The 22,064-nt window shown below is 41.1% G+C and overlaps 1 protein-coding gene across 7 annotated transcripts in view; it reads left to right on the top strand.

The window, feature by feature from the left end:
• The window catches only part of ADGRB3 (adhesion G protein-coupled receptor B3), a 545,908-nt gene that overhangs the window by 399,330 nt on the left and 124,514 nt on the right, over window positions 1-22,064 (top strand). For all 7 annotated transcript variants that reach the window (XM_063125010.1, XM_063125008.1, XM_063125009.1 and 4 more), the window contains 3 exons: window positions 3,330-3,456; window positions 5,070-5,173; window positions 9,289-9,391. In XM_063125010.1, coding sequence (XP_062981080.1) covers window positions 3,330-3,456; window positions 5,070-5,173; window positions 9,289-9,391 — 334 coding nt within the window. The remainder of the gene's footprint in view (window positions 1-3,329; window positions 3,457-5,069; window positions 5,174-9,288; window positions 9,392-22,064) is intronic.

The following is a 22,064-nucleotide window of genomic DNA, read 5'->3' as shown; positions in this document are numbered from 1 at the left end:
AGCATTTAAAAATGCATTCTGGGACTGCATCCTGGTTCCAAAAGAAGCAAACAAAATTGCTCAGAAACAAATGCACGTGATTGCATTTAGTCCAGAGACGTCTCTATAAAGCAAATGAATTCACAACAAATGCTGCATCATGCTTTGCAATGCTATGCAATGCGACTAGAATGATAGGTCAGGGTGGCAAGTTGATCCCCATAAGTCTATGATGGGCCTCCTGTAGTGGCTGATGGCTCCAGCTGAGAACATTGAAGTGGAGTGGCTGCTTTTGTGGTTTCAAGTCAGAGTTATAAGGCTGAGCCAGTGACTCAAGTAGAGGAACCCCAGGGAAGTTCAAAGAACAAAAGAAAGCATGGGAGGGTAGCCTCCCGTGCAGGCAGGAAAGGGTAAGAGAGTCAATCTGGTGGAATTATCATAAGTATTCAGATACCTTGAAAGCTCAAAACTAGATGGAGGTAATAGCGAAGTTTAAATTGCACCTAAGTTTAAATTGTATTTCAGAGTAAACTCCAAAAGTACCGTAATGTCATTGCATTATCTTGACTCAAAGGGAACTGAGTTGAAGAGTATAGGGACTGACCTTTAAGCCATTCCAAAATCTGGAAGCCTAGATTATTGAAAAATTAGCACAAGCTTTGTATAATCAAATAGGACCAATTTTAGTGTTGAATAGGTGGAAAAAAGCATAGATATAGGACCAAATAAAATTAAGTAGTTGAATTTGAAGTAAATTTATCAACCATTTCGTTTGCTTCAGATTTTTCCTCTTGTTGTTGTATAATTGTATAATGTTTGCTTATTTATGATTGTAGACAGTTCCTTTGTAAAATATATGTGGAATTTGGCAAAAACTTCTTTTATTTCAAGATTTTCTAGATACTTAAACAAAAATACACTTCCCCTACACTAATATATTTTGTTGCAACTGTTTTGGGTTAAATTTAATTACTTGCGTTATTATGCATCTTTAATTATTCTTCTTATTTTATCAGTATGCTGGTCTAACTTTCTACACATTTGCATAATTGCACAAAAGGAAAAAAAAGCCAGACCTGCCCAGAAATTTTCCCTACCATTCTTCAAATGTAGAGTTTCTTCTTCAAAAATCTTATTTATTTGAGAACCCAAACACTCACCAGGCATCTGCCCAGTCTTTTCCATGGCCAGTCTACCCTAAATGTATTAAATGACTCTCAGAATGGATAATAAGTCTGCCTTTATGTATTAAAGCCATGTCAGTTTCCCTTAAGCTCCCATCTTCTTTAATATTTAATCGCCTCTGATAAATGTATTTCATTTGGGCTTTAATGGGATGTCACAATAAGACAAGATTCAGGAGAACAAATGAAATGAATGTGTGTGGTTAATCAGTAGCAGGTATATTTCCAATATTATTATAATTGTCATCGTCATCATCATCATCATCTAAGTTAAGAAAATCGTTCCTGGTTTTGTGTGTGGGTGTGACTTTGGGGGCTACAGCTGGGCAGGCTCGTAAAGGAGATCATTAAGGACTTAGGTTTGGGGGCTTTCCTCAGCTTTGTTTATGAATCAGCTTTGCAAACATTTATGGTGGTGGCAAAAGCGTCAGGCTCGCAGGTTGTTTGATCGGCAAGTAGCTCACAGTGGGGGTGGGATGATGGGCACTTTGAAGCACAAAAGGCCAGTGTGCAGGAACCATTCACTGCACACAGTGATCGCTGCGAAACGAAATGGGACGTCCAAAGCAGAAGAGGTGATTCGAAGGGGGTTTAAAGGGGATGGACCCTGAACGTGAAATTATTATGTTTCTCCTCCCCTCTTCCCCCTTCAGTGCTTGGTGCGGGTGCGGGTGTGAAATTGACAGCCTTTGCTATTGCTGGGAGGAGACCGGCTGCCAGCAGTGCACAGATAGCAATGCACAGACTCGCTGCATATGAAGCCTGGTTGTGGAAAGGGGCGGGGAAGGAAGAGCTTGTGCGAAGGCACGCGAGGGAGAGGAAAATAACAAATCGTGTTCAAATATGCAAGACCCGAAATACGTGCCAACGCAGTCTTGCCTTCAAGGAAGCCGAGAGGTTCTCCTTTAGGAGGGACCCCCAAACCCCCTCCCCCGATGATGCACACGAAACATACAATTATTCCTTTCCCCCTCCTCATTCTCCCCCCCCCCCCGCACACACACACCCGCAACTCTCGCCTTGCTCTTTTTCTCCGCACAAGGAAAACGTGGGTTGGTACCATTTTATTGTTCGGCCGGGGAGGATTTGAGAAAGGAGCTTTGGTACTTTGTAAATGGCTAATCAAATCAGGGGCGTTGATTTTATTTTTATTCTACGAAAAGGTTGGTGGTGGTGGTGGTAGGGGCACTCAGCCAACGATCGCTTCGCGCTTGTAAAGCCCTCGCACACCCACCCACACCCACACCCACCACAACGGAAAGGGAAAGGGGACGGACGGAGGGCGAGCTGGACAGTGATGTCTGGAGGGCGAACTGGTGTCTCTTTGACGATGGGTTCCCCTGGTTGAAACCCGCCCCTCTGCTGGAGCTCAGGCAAAAAAACAAAATACCGGGAAGAGTTGGAGGAGGAAGCGTCCGCTGATGCCGGTTCCCAGGGTGAAATCCGCAAGGCTGGGCATTAAAATGAACAAGACGAACCAAACATCTACAACAGCAACAAAACCTAGCTAGGAGAAAAAGAAGACCCCGAATCGTCTAGTCTAAACCACTGTTAATCAGACCGAGATTTCAGAGCCATCTGCATTTAAATTACACACGCATACACCAGAGAGAGAGAGAGAGAGAGGTAACAGCCTCACATAAACGTGGAGTCAGATCCAGGCTGAGCTGGAATGAAAGAGTGGGGGGGAGCCACAAGGGTCTTTTGTTTTATTCCCCCCACGATGGGATTTTTTTTGCAGTGATCTGAGCAGTTAGGCAGCGGCGGGCAGTGGGGAAGGCTTCCGCTCCTTGCGCTAGCAGAGAAGAGCTCTTCCAGAGAGCTGGCTGTGGTTTCAGCACCAAGAGCTGTGGACAGCTCACTGCGCGCACCAGAGCTGCCTGCTTTGCTTTCTGTCCCCCCTCCCTCACCGTCTCCCCCCCCCCCCACGCCCCGCATTACTGTACAGCTGGAGATGCATCTAAATTAAGCCCTATTCAACAACAAGTAGATCTCTTCTGTCCGGGAACCACACTAGGCTGTGCTCTCAATTAAACTGCATTTTCTCTTCACGGAATTGACCGCCAGCCGTAATTATCCCGATTTTCTCTCTTTCTTCCCCCCCCTCTCTCCCTCCCTCCCTCTCTCTCTCTCTGTCTCTCTCCCTCCCTCTCTCTCTTCTTGCAGGAACGACTCTTTGGGAACCTGGTCCACCCAGGGATGTAAAACTGTGCTTACCGATGCATCCCATACGAAATGCTTATGTGATCGTCTCTCTACCTTCGCCATTTTGGCTCAGCAACCTAGAGAAATAGTAAGTAACAAAGGAGGGGGGGTTGTAAAAACCCTGAGTTTAATGCAAAAGCTGGGAGAAATGTGTTTTTAATGTGTCCGACATTAACTCCAGAAATATTTCAGTTGTATGTATTGAGCAATTGTATCAACGTTGCAGGTTGAGAAAAGGCTGGTTCTTCTATGATCCATTAGTAGCTCTTAGTTATGGAAATGAATTGCAATTTTGCCATATAACTAAATGGTAGTCAGTTTCAAATGTCTAGCAGCTTCTGTTTTTATAGAGAAAACTTAACAACTGTAATGAAATGTGTTGCAGTTGGGTTGTGTGTTTGGTTTTTTTAGAGGAATGGGCAAGGATTTTTTATTATTGTTGTTGCTAGTAGAATGAAGAACCTAGCTACTCTAGTTAAATAGATTGCAGTTCTGCATTGGCTATTCAGTACAGGGAATCTATGCTGTCTATTAACATGTAAGAGAGACAATCTTGTCTATATTAAATGAGGAATATAGAACTCAAACGGCTTACTGCCTGTTAAACAGTTTTTAAAAATCCTGCCCATTAAATAGGTTTTAAAAGCACCTGTGAAGCTCTTAATAGATTTTAAATGTCTGGTCAGAGATCCTCTTAGTAGTAAAGTAGAAGTGTTTGGCTGAAATAAACTTAGAATCTAGAGTAAAATATACATTTTTTCTTGCGTGGATGACAAATCATATCTTGATAAAATTTAGTTTACATTTTAGCCTGGAGACTTTTCAGCAGCATACTGCTAAATCAAGCAGCACCTCACTGCAAACTTCTAGGTCTAATTGTTTTGTTAGCATTAGCCAATGCCATGTACATTTTGGGGCCCCACAAAATTGGTGAAAATGCACATGTATGAGGGCAGAGGTGGGATGAAGGGTGGGTTCTGGGGTCACCAAAGAAGGCTTTTCAGCCTCAAGGTCATTTATTCTTCATCTCCTATAAATATGAAACATTAGAAGTATGATTGTTTCGGAGGACCGTATCTTTCAAACAGTGTTATGCATTTTGTGTTTTTCCTCTTTCATTCGTATTTCTTCTATCCATCCAGAGACACAAGGGAAATGAATGCTGGCTTTAAAACAAAGTTACTGTAAAGTCGGAAAGTTTTATCTTGTGTTTCCAATAAGGAATTACACAGCATTTAATTTGTCAGAATAAACCACACTATTTGTTTCATACATTACTTTCCAAATATGTCAAGTAGAAAATTAGATAGATAGATAGATAGATAGATAGATAGATAGATAAGTTTGGTTGCTTTTTAATGGCAATAACTAGTATGGACTCCCATTTAGCTGTTAACGTCACTAGCCTTTTTATTTTTCAATTTCTCTCTTTTGGTAGGGTAAAGTAGGCCAGTGTGGATACTATTCAAGGCCTGTGGGGATACCAACTTAGTATTCTGTAAGTACCAAGGCCTCAGAGACATTTGGAGTTCAAAGTGAAGCTAAAGTAGGAGGAAGTAGTTGCTTGTTGCCAGTACCACTGAGGGGATTCTCAAGTATCTATTTATGAAGTTAGATTGACATCTCTCTCTCTCTCTTGGCTTTGTGCTTTAGTTACTGGAATGTGGTTTCATCTGATAGGTATTTGTTATGACTCCACAGATCATGGAATCATCTGGTGCTCCCTCAGTAACCCTTATAGTAGGCAGTGGCCTGTCATGCTTGGCTTTGATCACCCTAGCAGTTGTCTATGCAGCACTATGGAGGTATGTAACTGGCATGTACTTCGTAGAAATGTACAATTATGTGGAGTTGAGAAGCCATTCAAGAAGCTTTTCTATTTAAAACCCCAGAAAATCTAACAACTCTTTTGCAGAAGTTGTTAATCAAACATTGGAAGTTGCAAATAACTCTTACTAGGATGACAGGCTTTCTGTTTTGCCTTGGCTTACAAGTGTTCAAATGCCCTTCTTTCAGATGCCACTCTTGCTTATCACTCAAAAGGTCCTTGGTAACTTCTGTCCTGGGGTACTTCACCTATTCAGTTTTGTGTTAACATAATGCTCTCCAAGTGTCCCCAGGGGTACCTTTGCATAGAGAATATCTCACACAGAGATTCCCCATGGGGATTTCCACTCCTCAGCTGAATTTGAGGAGATAGAGATCTTGGTTCATGCAAGAACGTCACTATGTCAGGGATGCAGAACCTCATTCAGCCCTAGGGCCAAATTCCATTTTGTAGAAGCTGTTGGAGGGAGGCCACATTCCAGTGGTGGGCCTGGCTGAAGACAAAAGGGATGGGGCCAAAAGTACCAGTATATATTTTTTTATATCTTAAAGCTCTTACTGCCAGTAATGAAGCTTTAGGGGAGGCATTTCAGCCTTTTAGAATTGGGTGCTGGGGCTGGCTAATGACAGGTGGTTGAGGAAAACAGGGTGGGTCCAAGGGAAGTGAGTGTAGCCTTAAGGGAAACCCTGAAGGTCCAGATTCAAAACCCAGGCCCGAGGTTCTGTATCTTGCATTGTGTGCATACATCCTCTGAGATAATCTTGTGGAAATGAAATTGACTGGCCCAGAGATTGACTGGCTCAGAGATCACCTTCACAAACAGCTATCTAAATGAATGTAGTAAGCACAATCACAACAGGAAGGGAAAACAGTAAACGTAATACACCACTATCCTCATATCTTATTGTTTAACAGAATAATGTCCAGGTGCATTTTGTAGCATTTGATGGGGTCTAAATATGGTTCAGGTCAGTACCAAACTTGGTAGTGGCTATTTCCATAAATCATATACCCAGCTATGTCAGTTTAAAAAATGGAAATAAATGTTGAGTGCATTCTACTCTATACTAATGCTAATAATCCACAAATATGGAAAATGAACAAAACTGACCATCTCCTCATTTTTTTTTTAAAAAAAATATATCATTGGGTGAGGGGATTCCTATGCCCAGTGAGTTTTCTTTAAAAGAGGGAATGACAGCATCTATATTCTCACAAGCCATTCTGTTTACTGAGCAGTGCCCCAGAAGATGGAAGTCTATTTTGTCAAAACTAACCCCAACCTTCCTCAGTGGACAGCTATAATAATGTCTTACCACTTTGCAGTAAAGGCTCCACAGTTATGGGGCTCATGCAGGCAGGCATGAACAGGGCATCCCATATACAACTCAAAGAAAGGTGTAAGTTTGAAGGGTGGAATATCTGTCTCTTACACTTATCCAAAACAGGTTTTTTTATCAGTTAAAATATAAATATTTATCACACTTTGATGAACATCCAGGAGGATTGTCAGGGAGCAGATAAAATTGCTTTGAGGACCAGATCCATGCTGTCCAGCCCAACCCAGATCTCAACCCATCTAAATATTAACAAGGGGGGGAATGGTACCCCTTCCTAGCATCCACTGCTACTTGTTAAACTGGGGTGGGAGCACAGTAACCAGGGCAGTGACAGGGTGGAGAGAAAGCAGCAGAGAGAGCGGCCTGGGAATCCCTCGGGGATCCCTTCCCAAGGTACCCCACAAACATGGCAGTGGTCCTGCCTGTAACAAATTGATTTTGGTTTCCTGCTCCTGTGAAATTACTCCCATGGCTTTAAAAAATATAAAGCTAAAGCTCCCTTAATAAGCATGCACCAAGTTTGACAGTGATTGTTGTTAGAAGAGGTGTGGGATTGAGATTATTAGCTGAGTAGGTGACATGGTAATCTGTTCCTTTGCACAATAAAAATAGATCACATAGCAGCTTCATAATTCACTGAAGTGCTAATGTCCACTTCACACTTAGTTTGCCTGCACATTTTACTTCAAAAGAGATTTCTTAACACAAAATTAAGATTCTTTGCAATTCAAGACTAATGTATTTTGGGACAGGCGCAAATATCCCTAGCTAAATAGATATAGATTCTCCTTCAGGGAAGCTTTACTACTTTACAGGACTATAAGAGACAGTAGAAAAGGCTGCAGTTTATTTCTTGCCTAAAGGACAGCACCTCAGAATGATCACACACACACACACACACCATTTTCAGCTACATTATTTAACTACCTACTAATGCTAAGAACTCTGGAACATTTAAGAACATAATAAGAGCCATGTGGATCAGACCAAGGATCCATCTAGTCCAGCACTCTGTTCACATGGTAGCCAACCAGCTGTCGACCAGAGACCAACAAAGCAGGACATGGTGCAACTGCACCCTCCCACCCATGTCCCCCAGCAACTGGTGCACACAGGCTTACTGCCTTGAATACTGGAGATAGCACACAACCATCAGGGTTAGTAGCCTAGCCTTCGCCACCAGGAATTTATCCAACCCCCTTTTAAAGCCATCCAAATTGGTGGCTGAGTGGCTTGAATCAATGCTGATACGTGTGAAGAGTTGCTTGTGCAATGGGACTTTCCTTCCTCTCCTGTGCATCCCCTGGTGCCCCTTGAAAAGCCACTTCCAAGGGCCTGAGTACCACCAGAAAACTGAATTGTGAAGTATGGCGGCTTCAGTGGCAGAGTGGAATTGGCAATGATTGGGTTCAAGAAACATGCACAAGTGGAGTCATTGATTGGAAGATGGCAACATTTGTGCAGATTCTTAAAGTCTAACCTTTCACACAATTGGGCAACCAATAGGATTGAAACCACCATGCCAAAACAAAAGCTATAAACATAATACTTGAATTTCTGCACCGCTGATTATCCCAAGTTCCCATCAGTCTTTACAGGTACTGGGCAAGATGAAAGTTCAACAAAAAAGATCCTTCAAAGATTTTCCATTCATTAGAATGATTGTCCATATCAAATAGAATTCAAATTTGTATTTATATTTTGTAAGGTTGTAGCAGAGGGACACATTTTAGATTTTCATATTCTAAAAGAAATAGTATCCTATTGTACTTCTAAAAAGAAATTACAATGGTTTTTAGTAGATGGTATGAGCTGCTATTAACACTGACCCTGTTCAGACAACATGCTAAACCATGGTGGTTAAGCATTTTGAGCTAAACATTATGGCTTAGCATGTCATGTGAACCATGACTTAGCATGTCATGTAAGCCATCCCTAACCATGGTGGCTACATAACCATGGTTTAACCATGCTGACTAGCCATTTGCTGCAAAAGAGTTAGCAGCCTAACCATGGCTTAGCGTGTTGCCTGAAGATGCCCTCTAAGTTAAATTTTGTACAAAATTCACTATTTTTAATGAAATGAATTATCTCTATTCTAGCTTCTATACACAAAATTATTTTGTTAAAAAAAATAGTCAAACATGATTAATTAGTGGATTAAACTAGGCTTAACAGTACCTGAGTTTACATTTGAAGAAACAATTTCCATATAAACTTTATTACACTCATGTTAAGCATTTAAACCACATTTTATTCCTAGCACAAAATGGGCAAAATCCTCCAAGGAATTCTCCTGTGCATGCCACATTGAGATGAGTCTACTTGAGAAAGATCAGGTCCATTTATTCCACTGAAGCTTGCACAAATGCAGTGCCCAGTGAACTGCAGCCAGTCATAGGATGCTATTGAACTAGATCGTGCAGGCTTAATTATTGTGATATCATATCACAATAATTAAGGGCTACAAACTAACAGCCCTATACGTGTGTGGTTAGTGCCTTGGCATTGTTGGAGCATCTTTTTGTGCAACACTGTAATTAATAATTATTTGCCCGTGCAGTGCAAATAAAAATAATGAGGCTTGATTTCAAAAGTTCACTTCAGGCCTCTGATAGAAGGCCTTTAGGTTTTAAAAGTCCTATTAAAGAATTGTCAGATTAATGGTTACTTACTTTTAATAAGAATTTACAATATTGGTATGCAATGCACTTAGAATACTTTTTGTTGTGTGTGTGTTTAACTTGGACAGATACATCAGATCTGAGAGGTCTATCATTCTAATTAATTTCTGCCTATCGATTATCTCATCAAATATCCTTATACTGGTTGGACAAACACAGACACATAATAAGGTATGACTAAACTGCCTTTATATTTTAATTGCAATCTGTTTCTGTATAGCTGAGTACTTTTCTCCTCCCCCCTCTCTCTCTCTTTCTCTCTCTCTTTTTCTTTTTAGCAAAAAAAGAAAAGAAAAAACCTTTGCAAAAATTGACAGTTTTACTGGTAATATTTTTAAGAGCCAAAGAAATGATTCAACATGTTTCCTAGGAATTTTTTCTTACCCCACACTCCCATTTGGTATCATTCCCTCTGGATAATTAGTGTTTTTCTGTAGCAAACTTGTGTAAATTTCAAAGCTAGAATAGTTCAAAGACATGTTACATCAAAAGCACAGATTCTTGCTCATTATGGTAGTGGTAATGGGATTGTGTTACAATGTTTTTGTCTTTATTATTAGCATACTGACATTCAATAGCCAAATATGAAATACATAGATGTTGGAATATTATACTTGAAAATTTGAATAGACCTAAACGCCAAGTGAATGCTATAAAGACTAAACTAGATGCAACTGGTCATGATAAGTGGTAATTGGTATGTTCTGTGCGTACATTACTCAGCTTCTGTTTACAGGTTGCTTTCTGTCTACATGGTGTGTACTGAATATTGACAAAAATGGGACCTTTGTATGAAATGGGTCATGGCTGTTGGACATGACTCAATCTAGTTGACTTGTAGTACATGGGGTTAGACAGTAGGACATGTACATTCCTATCCTAAACCTAGTACACAACAGTTACATTTAATTCAATAAGTCTTACTTATATGTATTTCTTTTAGGTTACCATATAAATTAGCTTAATTTCATTTATTTTGGTACTGGCTTATGGATCAGGATTCACTCCTGTCGAAGGAGTGATAACTAAGCTGTGAGTCATGGCTAGACATTTGTGCAAGCATCAAATGAAAATTTCAGAGGACAATGGCTTAAAGGTTTAGGAAAAAATCAGTGTTTAAGATTGTATGTGGGTTTAGTGTGTGAGTCTTTTGATCTTTGATCTTCCTGTTCTAAATTTTGCTGTTTTCTGGTCATGTAGATATTTCTAGTTGTTGGCAAATTGATTAATTGAGGAGAGAGATCCATGATCAGAGCCTTGTGTCAAATCATTATGATACCACATGGTAACGCTATATTTCTCTTGTTCATTTATACTTTGTATGACATACAATGACATTTGTTGCGGTATTTTGGATAATGTGGAATAAAAAGAAGGAAATAACACTATGAAGGTGGTAGCTGTAATGTGTAATGTACCCCAACTGTTATCAGTGCACTTCAATACCATTATAAAGCAGTTCTGTAGATCTAGCCCAGATTAGTGATCTGATCCCATTATCAAATCCATAATTAAAAGGGTGAATCTAGCACTGTGTCATTACAACACTGGTAGTACAACCAAGTTGCAAGGATCCTGCATTGCAGTGGATGATCCATGGCAAATGTTTATGACTGTGGTATCCATACCATTGAAGCTGAAGAGCTAAGATCAGTACTTTGGCCTTAACTACACCGTGTTTCAGGCTGATGGCGGATATACATATACGTAATACTATAGAAACAGCAGCTACTAATTTTACCCGTTGCCGTCTAACCTTTATTTTTACACAGTACATTATATCTCTCAGGAATACACTCAAGGAAAGTGCTGTTCCAATCCATTAAACTCAATGGAAATTCTAACACTGACTTCAATGAGGTGTCTTTATTGTTCTCAAAGAAGGAGAAATGAAATGCATTCATTGACTTCTAACATTTTGACTATGCAGTTATGGGGGTGGGTGGGTCATAAAGTAGTGACTCTTTAGGTGACTATGACTCTTCTTAGCCTTCATTCAGATGCATCTCAAGCCATAAGTCTGGTTCTTGCATTGCTTTTGTGCATTTAGCAGCGCATACAAGTAGCAATGCAATGCAGGAAGAAGGAGCATTCTCCAGCACCAACCTCTGTGAACAGAGGGGGTCAGAAAGCTGAAACCCCATTTGGTGAGAATTGCTGCTGTGGTACTGGGTGAGTTTCCTCCTCCCATGTTTTACCGCTCACCCAAGTAGATTATTCATGTGAGCTCTTAATCATAATGCAACAGTCAGCACTTTATGTAAATATCTAGAAACAAAGCATTCTATGCCCCCTTCACACACTCAGAGGTGTGGGTGCCTTTTCCTTATGGCATAGAAACTGTGTGTGAACATTGGGTGGATCCAACTGTGTGGGTCTTTCCCACCTAATCATCACCTTGCCAGCAGGAAGCAGCTAGATGTGTGTATAAGCCAGTTGGGTATGCTTATTAAGGAAGCCCATGCTCCTGATCTATTCATGTGATCAGCAGCTCCTGTGTAATGCATTTGCCTGCAGTGAGTAAATACTAATTATTCCACTTCTGCAAAGGTATTTTGAAATTTAATGTCCTGCCATTAGTAGTTTAAGGTTGCAATGCTACCCCCGCTGATCTGAGAATAAGCCCTGTTGAACTCAGTGGGGTTTATTCTGAGTCGTATGGCTGTATAGGTTTACACTATATGGGTTGGATCCGATGCTGTCACTCTGCTGATGGAAGCAGTGCTGGCAGCAGTACTGGGAGGAAGCAATTCCATCACCAACCCCTGCATGCACGCACACCCTCAGATCAGCTCCTAGAGGGCTAGGGACTCCTCCAGAGTTAACTTCAAGGCATCGCAGAAAGCTGCAAGAGATTTAACCCTATGTTTCAATATATTTCTTCCTCACTCCACCATGACATCAAAGTAAACTTGCAACGGCATAAAAAAACAACCAAAAGGTGTTTTTTCCTCTCTCCATAATGACTCTTCGTCAGTACAAATTGCTGAGAAAGTAGTTTGCATGGATGAAGGACAGAGTAAGACATTCTATGCCAACATGTGTCTTCATTAATTACTAGCAAAATTTGATTTTAACAGTTTTGTTTACTGCCTAGCGAATATATTCTGATCCCAGCCTCTGCCTTGTGCTTTGTGCAGCCTCGTGTATTTTATGCCAGAATGCCATATATGGCCACAGTTCAGCAAAGCTTTATGTTTGGGGGTGTGTGTGTGTGTGTGTGTGTGTGTGTGTGTGTGTTGCTGCCTTTCTTTTCTAAAGTAGGATTTGTTTAACAATTCAAAATGTAGAGTTAAAACTAGATCTATGCTTGTATTTCCCTACATGACTTATTTATACACTTGATAGTATTTAGCCTGGAACTAGCCTGACTTCAAAGGTGACTGTAAATAAAATATGTATAGACAAGTTTAGATTGAGTGTGAAATACAGGAACCAAATTCTTATATAGGATACCAGTTGCCGGGGCGTTGTATTCACATTGCATCTATTTTTTTAATAGAACAGTTATACCATCTTTGGCAGAAAGGCAAGATGTGAGTTTAATAAATAATGAATAAATTTTCATTTGTGACAATTTGTAAGTATTTTTGAAAGAGAGATATAGCCCCAGTCTTCCTCCTCAAAATGTAGAGTTAGGTTTATTTTTAAAATAGTCTCCTTTCATAGGAAAATAGTCCTGGAAAAATAAAGAAAGGGTGACCATATGGAAAAGAGGACACGGCTCCTGTATCTTTAACAGTTGTACAGAAAAGGGAATTTCAGCAGGTATCATTCTCAACAGTTAAAGCTGCAGGAGCCCTGCCCTTTTGTATCTGGTCATTTGTATGCATGGATCCCTGCCCTCTTGACCAGATATGAAAGAGGGCAGGGCTCCTGAAGCTTTAACTGTTGTGATAAAGAGGGGATTTCACCAGGTGTTGCATGCATACAATTGACCTCTGCTGAAATCCCCTTTTCTATACAGCTGTTAAAGATACAGGAGCCCTGTCCTCATTTCCATATGATCAACCAGTGCCATTGCATTGCATTCCCTTGAGCAGGAGTGGGCAGCACATGCGGCCAGTCAAGGCCATTTGTGCTGCCCTCCCCCCATTACCACCACGGCTGTCCTGCCACCACACCACAGTGATTTTGCTGGGCGGGAGGGGGTGGTGGATAGTGTTATGGGAGCACATTTCTTGTTTCTTAGCAGAATCAGGCTCCCTGCAGCCTGCTAAACAGGAAACAGTTCTATAGCAACCCTCTCCCAAATATTTTGGCTGGCTCTTGCTAATGCATTTAATTAGCTGTCCCTTCTGACTCCTTGTCATTGAGATAAATCTGGGTTGTTTGTTTGTTTGTTTTTGAGAGATGCACAATTAACCGTTCCTGGGTTATTGAGCATCTTGTCCCCAAATGTTCTGTCTGTTGCCATAGATTGTAGTTAGAGAAGCTGACCTCCCGTACTGCAAAAAGGCACGTATGATCCTCTCGACTGTCTCAGCAATAACTTTGTGCTCTGCTCCCTTCTTTAAAGCAACCTCTTAAAGCAAATCTATACAATGTTCTTTCTGTTCCTGTGATCATTCCTGACTGGTCACACATACTCACGTGGACAAATATAGTGTTTGTACCAGGTAATTGTAGATGTGGGCTTACAGCAACTGCCAAGATTGAAGCTGTAGTGCTTTCAGCAACTGTCAAAGGAATTGTTGTGGTGTGCCGTATTTCTTCGATTCTAAGATGCCATCGATTCTAAGACGCACCCCATTTTTAGAGATGTTTATTTGGGAAAAACGGGCATCTTAGAATCGAAGAAATACTTCCCTCACCGCCCAGCCAACCTCCTCCCTCCCCCCTCCACGCTTTCTTCTAATGGTTGTGTCCTTTTCTTTTTTCCCTCTGTGAGAGGAGAAACCGCCGTTTGCGCGGGAAGAAGAGGGGGCATTGAAACAAAGAGTAAACAATATTTTCAGGCGGGGGGAGAGAGGAGAAGACGCGATTAAGGAGCTAAAACGCTTAACTCTCCAGTCCCGCTCTTTACTTGTCTGTGCACCAGGGGACAACGACACGCGAGTAAGTCCCATGGAAATCGATGGGACTTACGAATAAATTTGACTAACAAAAAAACAGGCACTTACCCAACCAGCTCCTTCTCGCTCGCATGGCTCGAGGCTGCTGCAGGAGCTTCCTCTTTTCCTCTTACCATATTGCTTCGATTCTAAGACGCCATTGATTCTAAAACGCACTCCATTTTTAGAGCTGTTTATTTAGGGGGGAAAATGTGTCTTAGAATCGAAGAAATACGGTATTATATTCATACCATCATCTGAATAGCTCTGTCCAGGGATGTCCAGAACACCTAACATAGACATTTACTATTGCATGGATTTGCCCCCGGAAGATCAACAAGGCCTCCAGTAGTTCCAGATCATTTTCAGTCTTTCCCCAAAAGCAGATCACCAATCCTAGGAAAAGCATGTTTTCAAACACCAAGGACATTTGTCATTATGGTGAACATTTACCAGATATCTTTAAACAACAAACAGATACTTTGGATAACCACCTTTGATTATTAAAACACTGAATCAGGTTATTTTTTAAAGCATGTTTTTAGAGTTGAATCCGGTAATTAATATGTATGAGGAACTTGTAGATTAGCTGTTCTCGCCAGATAGCAGGAAGTGACTGCAGTGGAAGTAGTTATCTTAGAAGGTCAGCGGGGAATTATGATGGTGCCCTTGCAATGGAAAAGCTGAGGGTGATATTAAACATCAGTCCTCATGTCTTAGGCATTATAATTGTGTGTCTGTTAGGTTTATACAATTTCCCTGTGTGAATTAAGCTGAGATGAAGTTTCAAGGACTTCGAAAGACAGTACTTTTACCAGGCGGAATTACCGCTTGTCTTTTTCAGTGGAAACGAGGTTGAGATACCACAGGAAGAGGAGGCCTAAGTTGTTTTAATGGGGGCCCTACAGAACTGCCTTGAATTCTTCAAAGCTGAAGTACCTTTTACAAATTTCAAATGCACACTGCTTGCAGAGAGACATTTTCTCTTTCTCAGTCTGTGAACTGATATTTCAGCTTGAGGCTTCAAAAGTATAGGTCACATAGATTTTTAGCTCTTTTAAAAGATGGGCTATGTATGGGCAAGGGGGAAATGTTATGGGTTGCAAGGAGGTTTAGACTGGAAGATACGTTGTGACCAGAAGGATATCTTTTTTATTTAGTCATGCAGGTTGATCAGTTTGCTGGAGGACAGAAGGGAGAATTTCAGTTTTCTTGAATGTAAGCCCACCCACCCCCCAAAAAAGTGGGGCAACCTTGTTGAAGGTTTAGTCAGTGCATTAAACCTAGGAATGTCTGAATCAGCAAAACTCCAGTTCATTGAGGTTTTCCAAATTCCACCTCAAAGCCCGCGCTGTCTTATGTTTGTATCAGACTGCAAGTTTTTTTGTCCACATGAAAAAGTGTGCATATTTTCATATGCATTTTTCCAAACATATGCATCAATTTTTCGCATGTACACATCCCATTGACTAAAGTATATTTGTATGCATTTTTCAAATGTTTGCATTTTTATGTGCATTTTTCAAATGTATGCATTTTGGGAAAACACATTCTGGTGTGTGAATTGTTTTGCAATCTCAGAATTGTACAGACTGCAGATTGCACTTTGTTCCAGGAGGTGTAAACTGGGTAGATGCTGGTCAAAAACAAACTGAAATGAATTTCTCACCTAGCTGTAATTAAGCCATTGTGGAGATTTTTGTTCTTGACATTTATGTTGAAATAATGATGTCTGAAGGTACTAGAGGGAAACTCTGGCTGTGGCCAATGCAGCCAGGAACCCAGAGACTAAAAGACACCAGTGGCTTCATCTGATGTTCCAGGGACCCTGGAAAGTAATACCAGCTACCATATCAGCCACATATGTTTCTAGAATGCAGAAAGAGCTATGCAGGGCATATTGCACAGTCTGGGAAATTGATAACCTTGGCACTGATATTTGTAGTCTCTGGGAAACTCACTGGACCCAGAGGAAATACCCAGAGACCAAGGTTCATGCTGGACCTAGGGAGGCAAAGGCAGTGTAGGGCACTTTGGTGTTAGACGCAGTGGACAGGCTACAGCTCCACCTGGAAAACAACCGGTGACACTTGAGGGAGACCCAAAGCACATGGTGAAGTGTTGCTGTTCTGTGCTCTCATCAATGGTACTCATCAACTTTCAGTGCACACAGTTGCATCAGTGTGGATAAGCCCAGCATTTGGGTTTAAGCTGATAAAATTCCGCTGAAATTGGTGGGAGTAAATGGGCTTATGTCTAACGAGCTAAACTGGATTTGGAATAGAGTGGTGTACGGCTGGTAGCCTGGTGTGGCAGCCCTGTGCAAGCATGTGGCAGTGCTTGGCTTGCGGCTGGCTTTGCTGCCCTTCATCTCCGCTATCTCCCAGCGACAGTGGCCGGTGAAGATGTGGCTCCTTCTTCCCCATAGTTACTGTTCAGTGCTGTTGCCGCTTACCACGGATAGTCTCTTGCATGGATTTATATGCCCGTTGATTTCTTCTCCCCTACATCTGAGGGCCGCCTCAGTTCCATCGCTTTCAGAAAAGGTACACTCAGCAACAGAGTTTGCTGCATGGCGCTTTAGATTGCAACCGATATCACAGAACCCTTTCTCTATTATTAGCTGCTTGCTTTTGCTTTCCATGCCACCAAGAGAAATGACTGCATTTTGACACGCTCTGAACCTTGCTGCTTGCTACTATCATTTGTTTGATTATATTCTAGCATTAAACATTGTGAGCTTTCCCCCACTGAGACAATGATTGGTGCTGGCCTGATTATAATATGGTGGAATTGGTTGTATGTGTGTGTGGAAGTGTCTACTGTTGGGTCTTTGATAAAATTCCTCTCCAAGCAAAGAGAGATTAGCAGAGCATACAGCGGTTTCTGGCAGATTTCAGAGAAAGGGAATACAGCCAGAAACATAAACGACAGCAACAGGAAGTTCTTCAGCAATACTTTACTGAGGCATAGACTTCAAGATCATATTTACAATATCATACAGTTATACTCACAGAACGTCATGGTCACACAGGAGAGTACAGCTATGCTTCTACACAAGACTTATATACACAGCATTATCTGTCTCTATCAATTTACAACTTGATTGACAATCAATCACTCCTGTCAGGTCGTTAAATCAATTAAGCAATAATCTCTTTGACCTTTAGCGTGACTGATGCAATATCACGCAATTCTTGCATCTAGCTGGGTTGGACAGAAAATACGGATATCTAAAAATAAAAACCCGGACATCTACATGTAGAAAGAGAGATAGAAAGTGTTTATATGTGTTATTAATTTCATTTTCTTCATGTTCTGAAACTGTCTCCTGCAGCTTCATTAGCAATGGCAATGTAAATAAAAACTCATTACCCATCTGAAGTAAACAAAACACTGTTTACCTATTTTTTCCCTTGCAAAGACAACAAGACTGCACCATTTAAAATAAATGGCAGAAAAATGCATCAAGGCAGATGGAGGTACCTAATTATGTCGCACCTTCCCTGTTTCTTCTTGTGCAAACGCTTCAGTCTGCTGGTATGTCCTGCTGACTTAAAGGAGTTTGCATGACACATTATCCCTTAAAGGCAGAATGCAAGGTAGCTTGTCACAACACATGTAGAATACTGTATCATCCCCATCTAATTATAGCTTTGCATTTGTTATGCTCTACTTAAGGCTATTGGGCGAGGGCGGATTCATGGACCATGCACCTCTGGGTCATCGGGCTGAACATTATGGAAGTTACTGCTTCTGGCATACAAAAGAGGATGGTGAACTTGGGGGAAGTAGCACTTATTAAAGGACCAAATTTGACCTGTTCGCCATTAGTTGACAATTCCTCTTCCAAATCTCCCTTACATCACTCCACCAACAGTAATATCTTGTACCTTTTTCCTAGGAACATAGGAAGCTGCCTTATACTAAGGCCTTACCTAGACCTAAGGTTTATCCTGAGATCGTCCCGGTGTCATCCCTGTTCATGTAAATGACACACGGGATATCCCGGGAGCAGGCAGGGTCGATCCCGGGATAAACCTTAGGTCTAGCTAAGGCCCGAGTCTGACCTTTGGTTGAACCTGGGACATTCAGCATGCAAAGTATGTGTGCTCTCCCAACTGATATACAGCCCTTTTCTGTCCTGTCTCACTCTCTGGAGAGTGTAGTTTTCCATGAGTTTCATCTAGTTCCTTTGATAACAATCGATCAATTGATCGAGAGAGAGAGAAATTTAATGGGTCGTGTCCAGGGGACTTACATTGGATAGAACCCAATATTTTATTTTACTTTGTTTCTCTAACTATGCTTAGGTGAGCACCATCATGTGATTAGGATACAGATGATGATTTTTATTTTTACTTTTTACAGCAGACAAAGGTGGGTGAGAATTGGGGTAAAGGGAAACACCTTAGATTCATCACCTTTCAGATCATATTGCCCTTAGGTCAGTATTTTATTCACAGTCACAAGAGTGCCAACCACACTGTGTGCTCTTCTTTACAGCTGTGTGACCTGATCCAGAGTCAGACTGGCAAACAAGGCTAGCCTCCCTCCCTCCCTCCTTTACTGCATAGTTGGGATGGCTTTAGATATTTTGGACTTAGGGTGTCCAGCTAACCAATGGAAAATAGGTACCTGAGAAGGACCCCCTGTTTTCCTTACCAACCAATTCCTTAGCTAGATGTCCTCTGAATAGAAATTACTGCCTTTCTAGGAGCTCTGGTTTAAAATTCTAGAAGTTCATTTCCTTCATAGCCCCGCTGAAAAAGGAGGAGCAAGAGGTGCTCAACTTGTTCCATTCAAAGTAGCAGAGCATGTTTAAAGAGACTGTACATGTGACACTGAGCGTGCAGATGCAAAAGGAGCACAGATGGAAAGGTGGTCTTTCTGTCCCAATAGTTGAACTTCTCCTGGAAATAAATAATAGGATTTAACTTCATCAACAAGAAGATAAATTTTCTACAATATGTCAATGGTTTTTTGAAGCAGTTTTTATTTGACTCCCATGTTTAAACTATGACCAGTACCATCTCTCTCTCTCTCTCTCTCTTTCTCCCTCCCTCCCTCTCCCCTCTCTCCGTATGTGTGTGATCTGCCCAGTGCTAAGCATCTTTGATGAAACCAACCCATAAATAGTTTCTGAAACTCAGTTGTTAGTAGTAGTAGGAAGCAGATGGGACATCTTGATACGTATAAGTTTTAACATTGAAAATCTGATGGGTGTGAGTCGTGCAACACCTACAGTATGGAGTTCACCTGTTCTGTGTTCCAGTCACTAATGCCTTCTTTCAGGATACTCCATTCCATTCCATTCTCCCTCCCACCTAGTTTTCCATCCCTCCCCCACAGTAGGGATGTATGAGAAATTAATTTGTTTGTTTTTTTACCAAAATTAACCCAGTTTGCATCTTCCAACCTGAACATGGACCCAAATACAATCTGCCATTGAAGTCCATACATTTCCAATCTTACAATCAGAAAATGTGTACAATTTCATAAATGGGTACAATTGATGCGTACATTTGGGGAAATATGTTTAAATATGTTTTATGTGAAAAGAAAAAAAGTTTGCAATCTGATATGGACATGAGTCAGAACAAGCTTTGAAGTGGAATTCAGAAAACCTTGATGGGGTGGGGGTTCCCCTCTTAAAGTTTTGGTTTCCTAAATAATTTTTGTACTTCTGCATACTTGGGAGTGGGGAGGGAATGTGCTGACACCCTCCTCTTGTGCATGGATTGTGCCATTTTAGCTACCTGGCATTCATCTCTGAATTTTGTTGGTAGAGAAAATGCTTTACCAAAGACTCCTCTGTAGTGAGCCGCAGAGATGCTTTACTGCAGTTTACTCTTCCTGGATTCGGAATCATGTCATGACATGCCATTCTGAAAATGGAATTTGTTGCTGTGCATTCTCAGGGACCTATTTTTAATTGTTTTTCTCTTCTGGAAATCACCCCCACACTATAACCCTGAAGATCAATAACACATCCTTTCACAGACACCTGTTACAGTAGTTTCAGGCAATCTGTTGATGATTCAAAGAAGTTATTCCTGGCATCACACCATCCCCATCCCTTGCTTTTACATTTGGTTGGATTCCAGTTTGAATAACAAAAATAGTAAAGGAAAAATGAGCAAACCCTGATCCATTGAAATAACCATGCCTTTCTGTATTTAAAGAAGGTAGCAGCGTTCTAAAACGGGTGGACAGACTTCAGGCTTGCAGGATCTACATTGGGGTTTTTTATTAGCACCCTGAGGTCCGTGAATTGGAGATGCAGATGCAAAATGTTGTCTCAGGCAGGTGGCCATTTGCTAAGAATTAAGGAACAGGATGCCTCTGAGCACATGCTCAGCTCAGGAATTTGTGATTAGTACTAGAACCAATCTCACAAGTCTTTTCATGCAAGCATGTACTGCTGGTATTACCCCAAGCATTCCTTTTTCAGCAGCCTAATTTAGGGAGAAGTAACTTTTTAGTTGTTGCTGTTGTTAAAGCATTGCCACTCAATTGAAAATCTCTTGGAAATCTCCTGATAAATCCTGATCTACATTTTGCCCACACCTGTTCTAAAACACTGATTCAGGCATTGCCTTTCTCATCCATATAAGCCATAATCCTTGCTCCTAGGTCTGCACTTCCATGCCATAGCTCAGTGGTAGAGTAGATGTTTTGCATGCAGAAGGTCCCAGATTCAATCCCAAGCATCTCCAGGTAGGGAAAGGAAAGCTCCCCGCCTGAAACAATGGAAAGCCACATCCAGTAAGTGTGAACATCACTGGTCAAGAGGAACAAATGGTCTAAGGCAGATTCCTATGTTCCTAATGTGTGAACTGGGCAATCATGGTGATTGACCAGGCTGAAAATAATTTCTGTAAACTGATGAAGGAGAGGCACAATCTCAGCTGATGACAGCCAATATCTGTGATAGCTTGGTTCACATGTTCTTAATTTGCTTTGATTTTGTTACACAAAGGCTTCACCCCTATTCAGTCAGCACCCCTATTAACAACAAGAAATATAGTGCCTGAACTTGTGCAAAGTAGAGAAAGATTAGAAGAATGAGGATTCTTAAAAGCAAATACTGTCATGATTGACAGCAGATAAAATAATTATTCCCGTTTTGGATGGCCATTTATTTGGCAATCTGGCTGCATGAGAGAGGAGTTTTGTTTAACGGAGAAGTGATGGCCCCTGACAGTTCCCATATTACACAGAGGCAGGTAAAAACACTTGCAAGGAAAGTGGTTTTTAGAAAACATTCTTTGATCATCAATCTCTTCAAACAATTCACTTTTCTGAGTGCTAAAGCATGTTAAGAATGACACAATCCTTTCTGAAGGCTAGTTGTGAATGGCACAAAAATGCAAATTTAGCACAGCAAGGCTATTGAGTGCCATCTGTACTCTCTGACTGCCGGTAGTTGTGGGTCTGCATAACTTTGTGAACATATGGAGAATCTGGGCATTGATGTAACAATATAGGGAGTGTTGTGTGCTTACAGAACTTCATCATTGTTTTCTACTCTTCGTTCTCAGGATTATATTCGAGGCTTTGTTTGGACATTGTCAAGACAATTAGAATTTCTGCCTGTGAGATAACAGCTGGAATAATATGCCAGTTAGATATATGAGGATAATATTTCTCCCTCTAAAAAATAGTTGCCCTCTTCTGTTTTAACACTTCTGACAAATAAATCCTGGATCCTTCCACCATTCTACACAGCAAGCCCTAAATGTCAAAGTGGGCTGTTCTCTGATTCTGGTGTTTGGCACAGATTTGCT

Source organism: Elgaria multicarinata, chromosome 4, assembly GCF_023053635.1.
Source record: "Elgaria multicarinata webbii isolate HBS135686 ecotype San Diego chromosome 4, rElgMul1.1.pri, whole genome shotgun sequence".
In the NCBI taxonomy this organism is placed as follows: Eukaryota; Metazoa; Chordata; class Lepidosauria; order Squamata; family Anguidae; genus Elgaria; species Elgaria multicarinata.
Note: the sequence above shows the minus strand (reverse complement) of the source record. Positions and strands in the feature narration are given on the sequence as shown.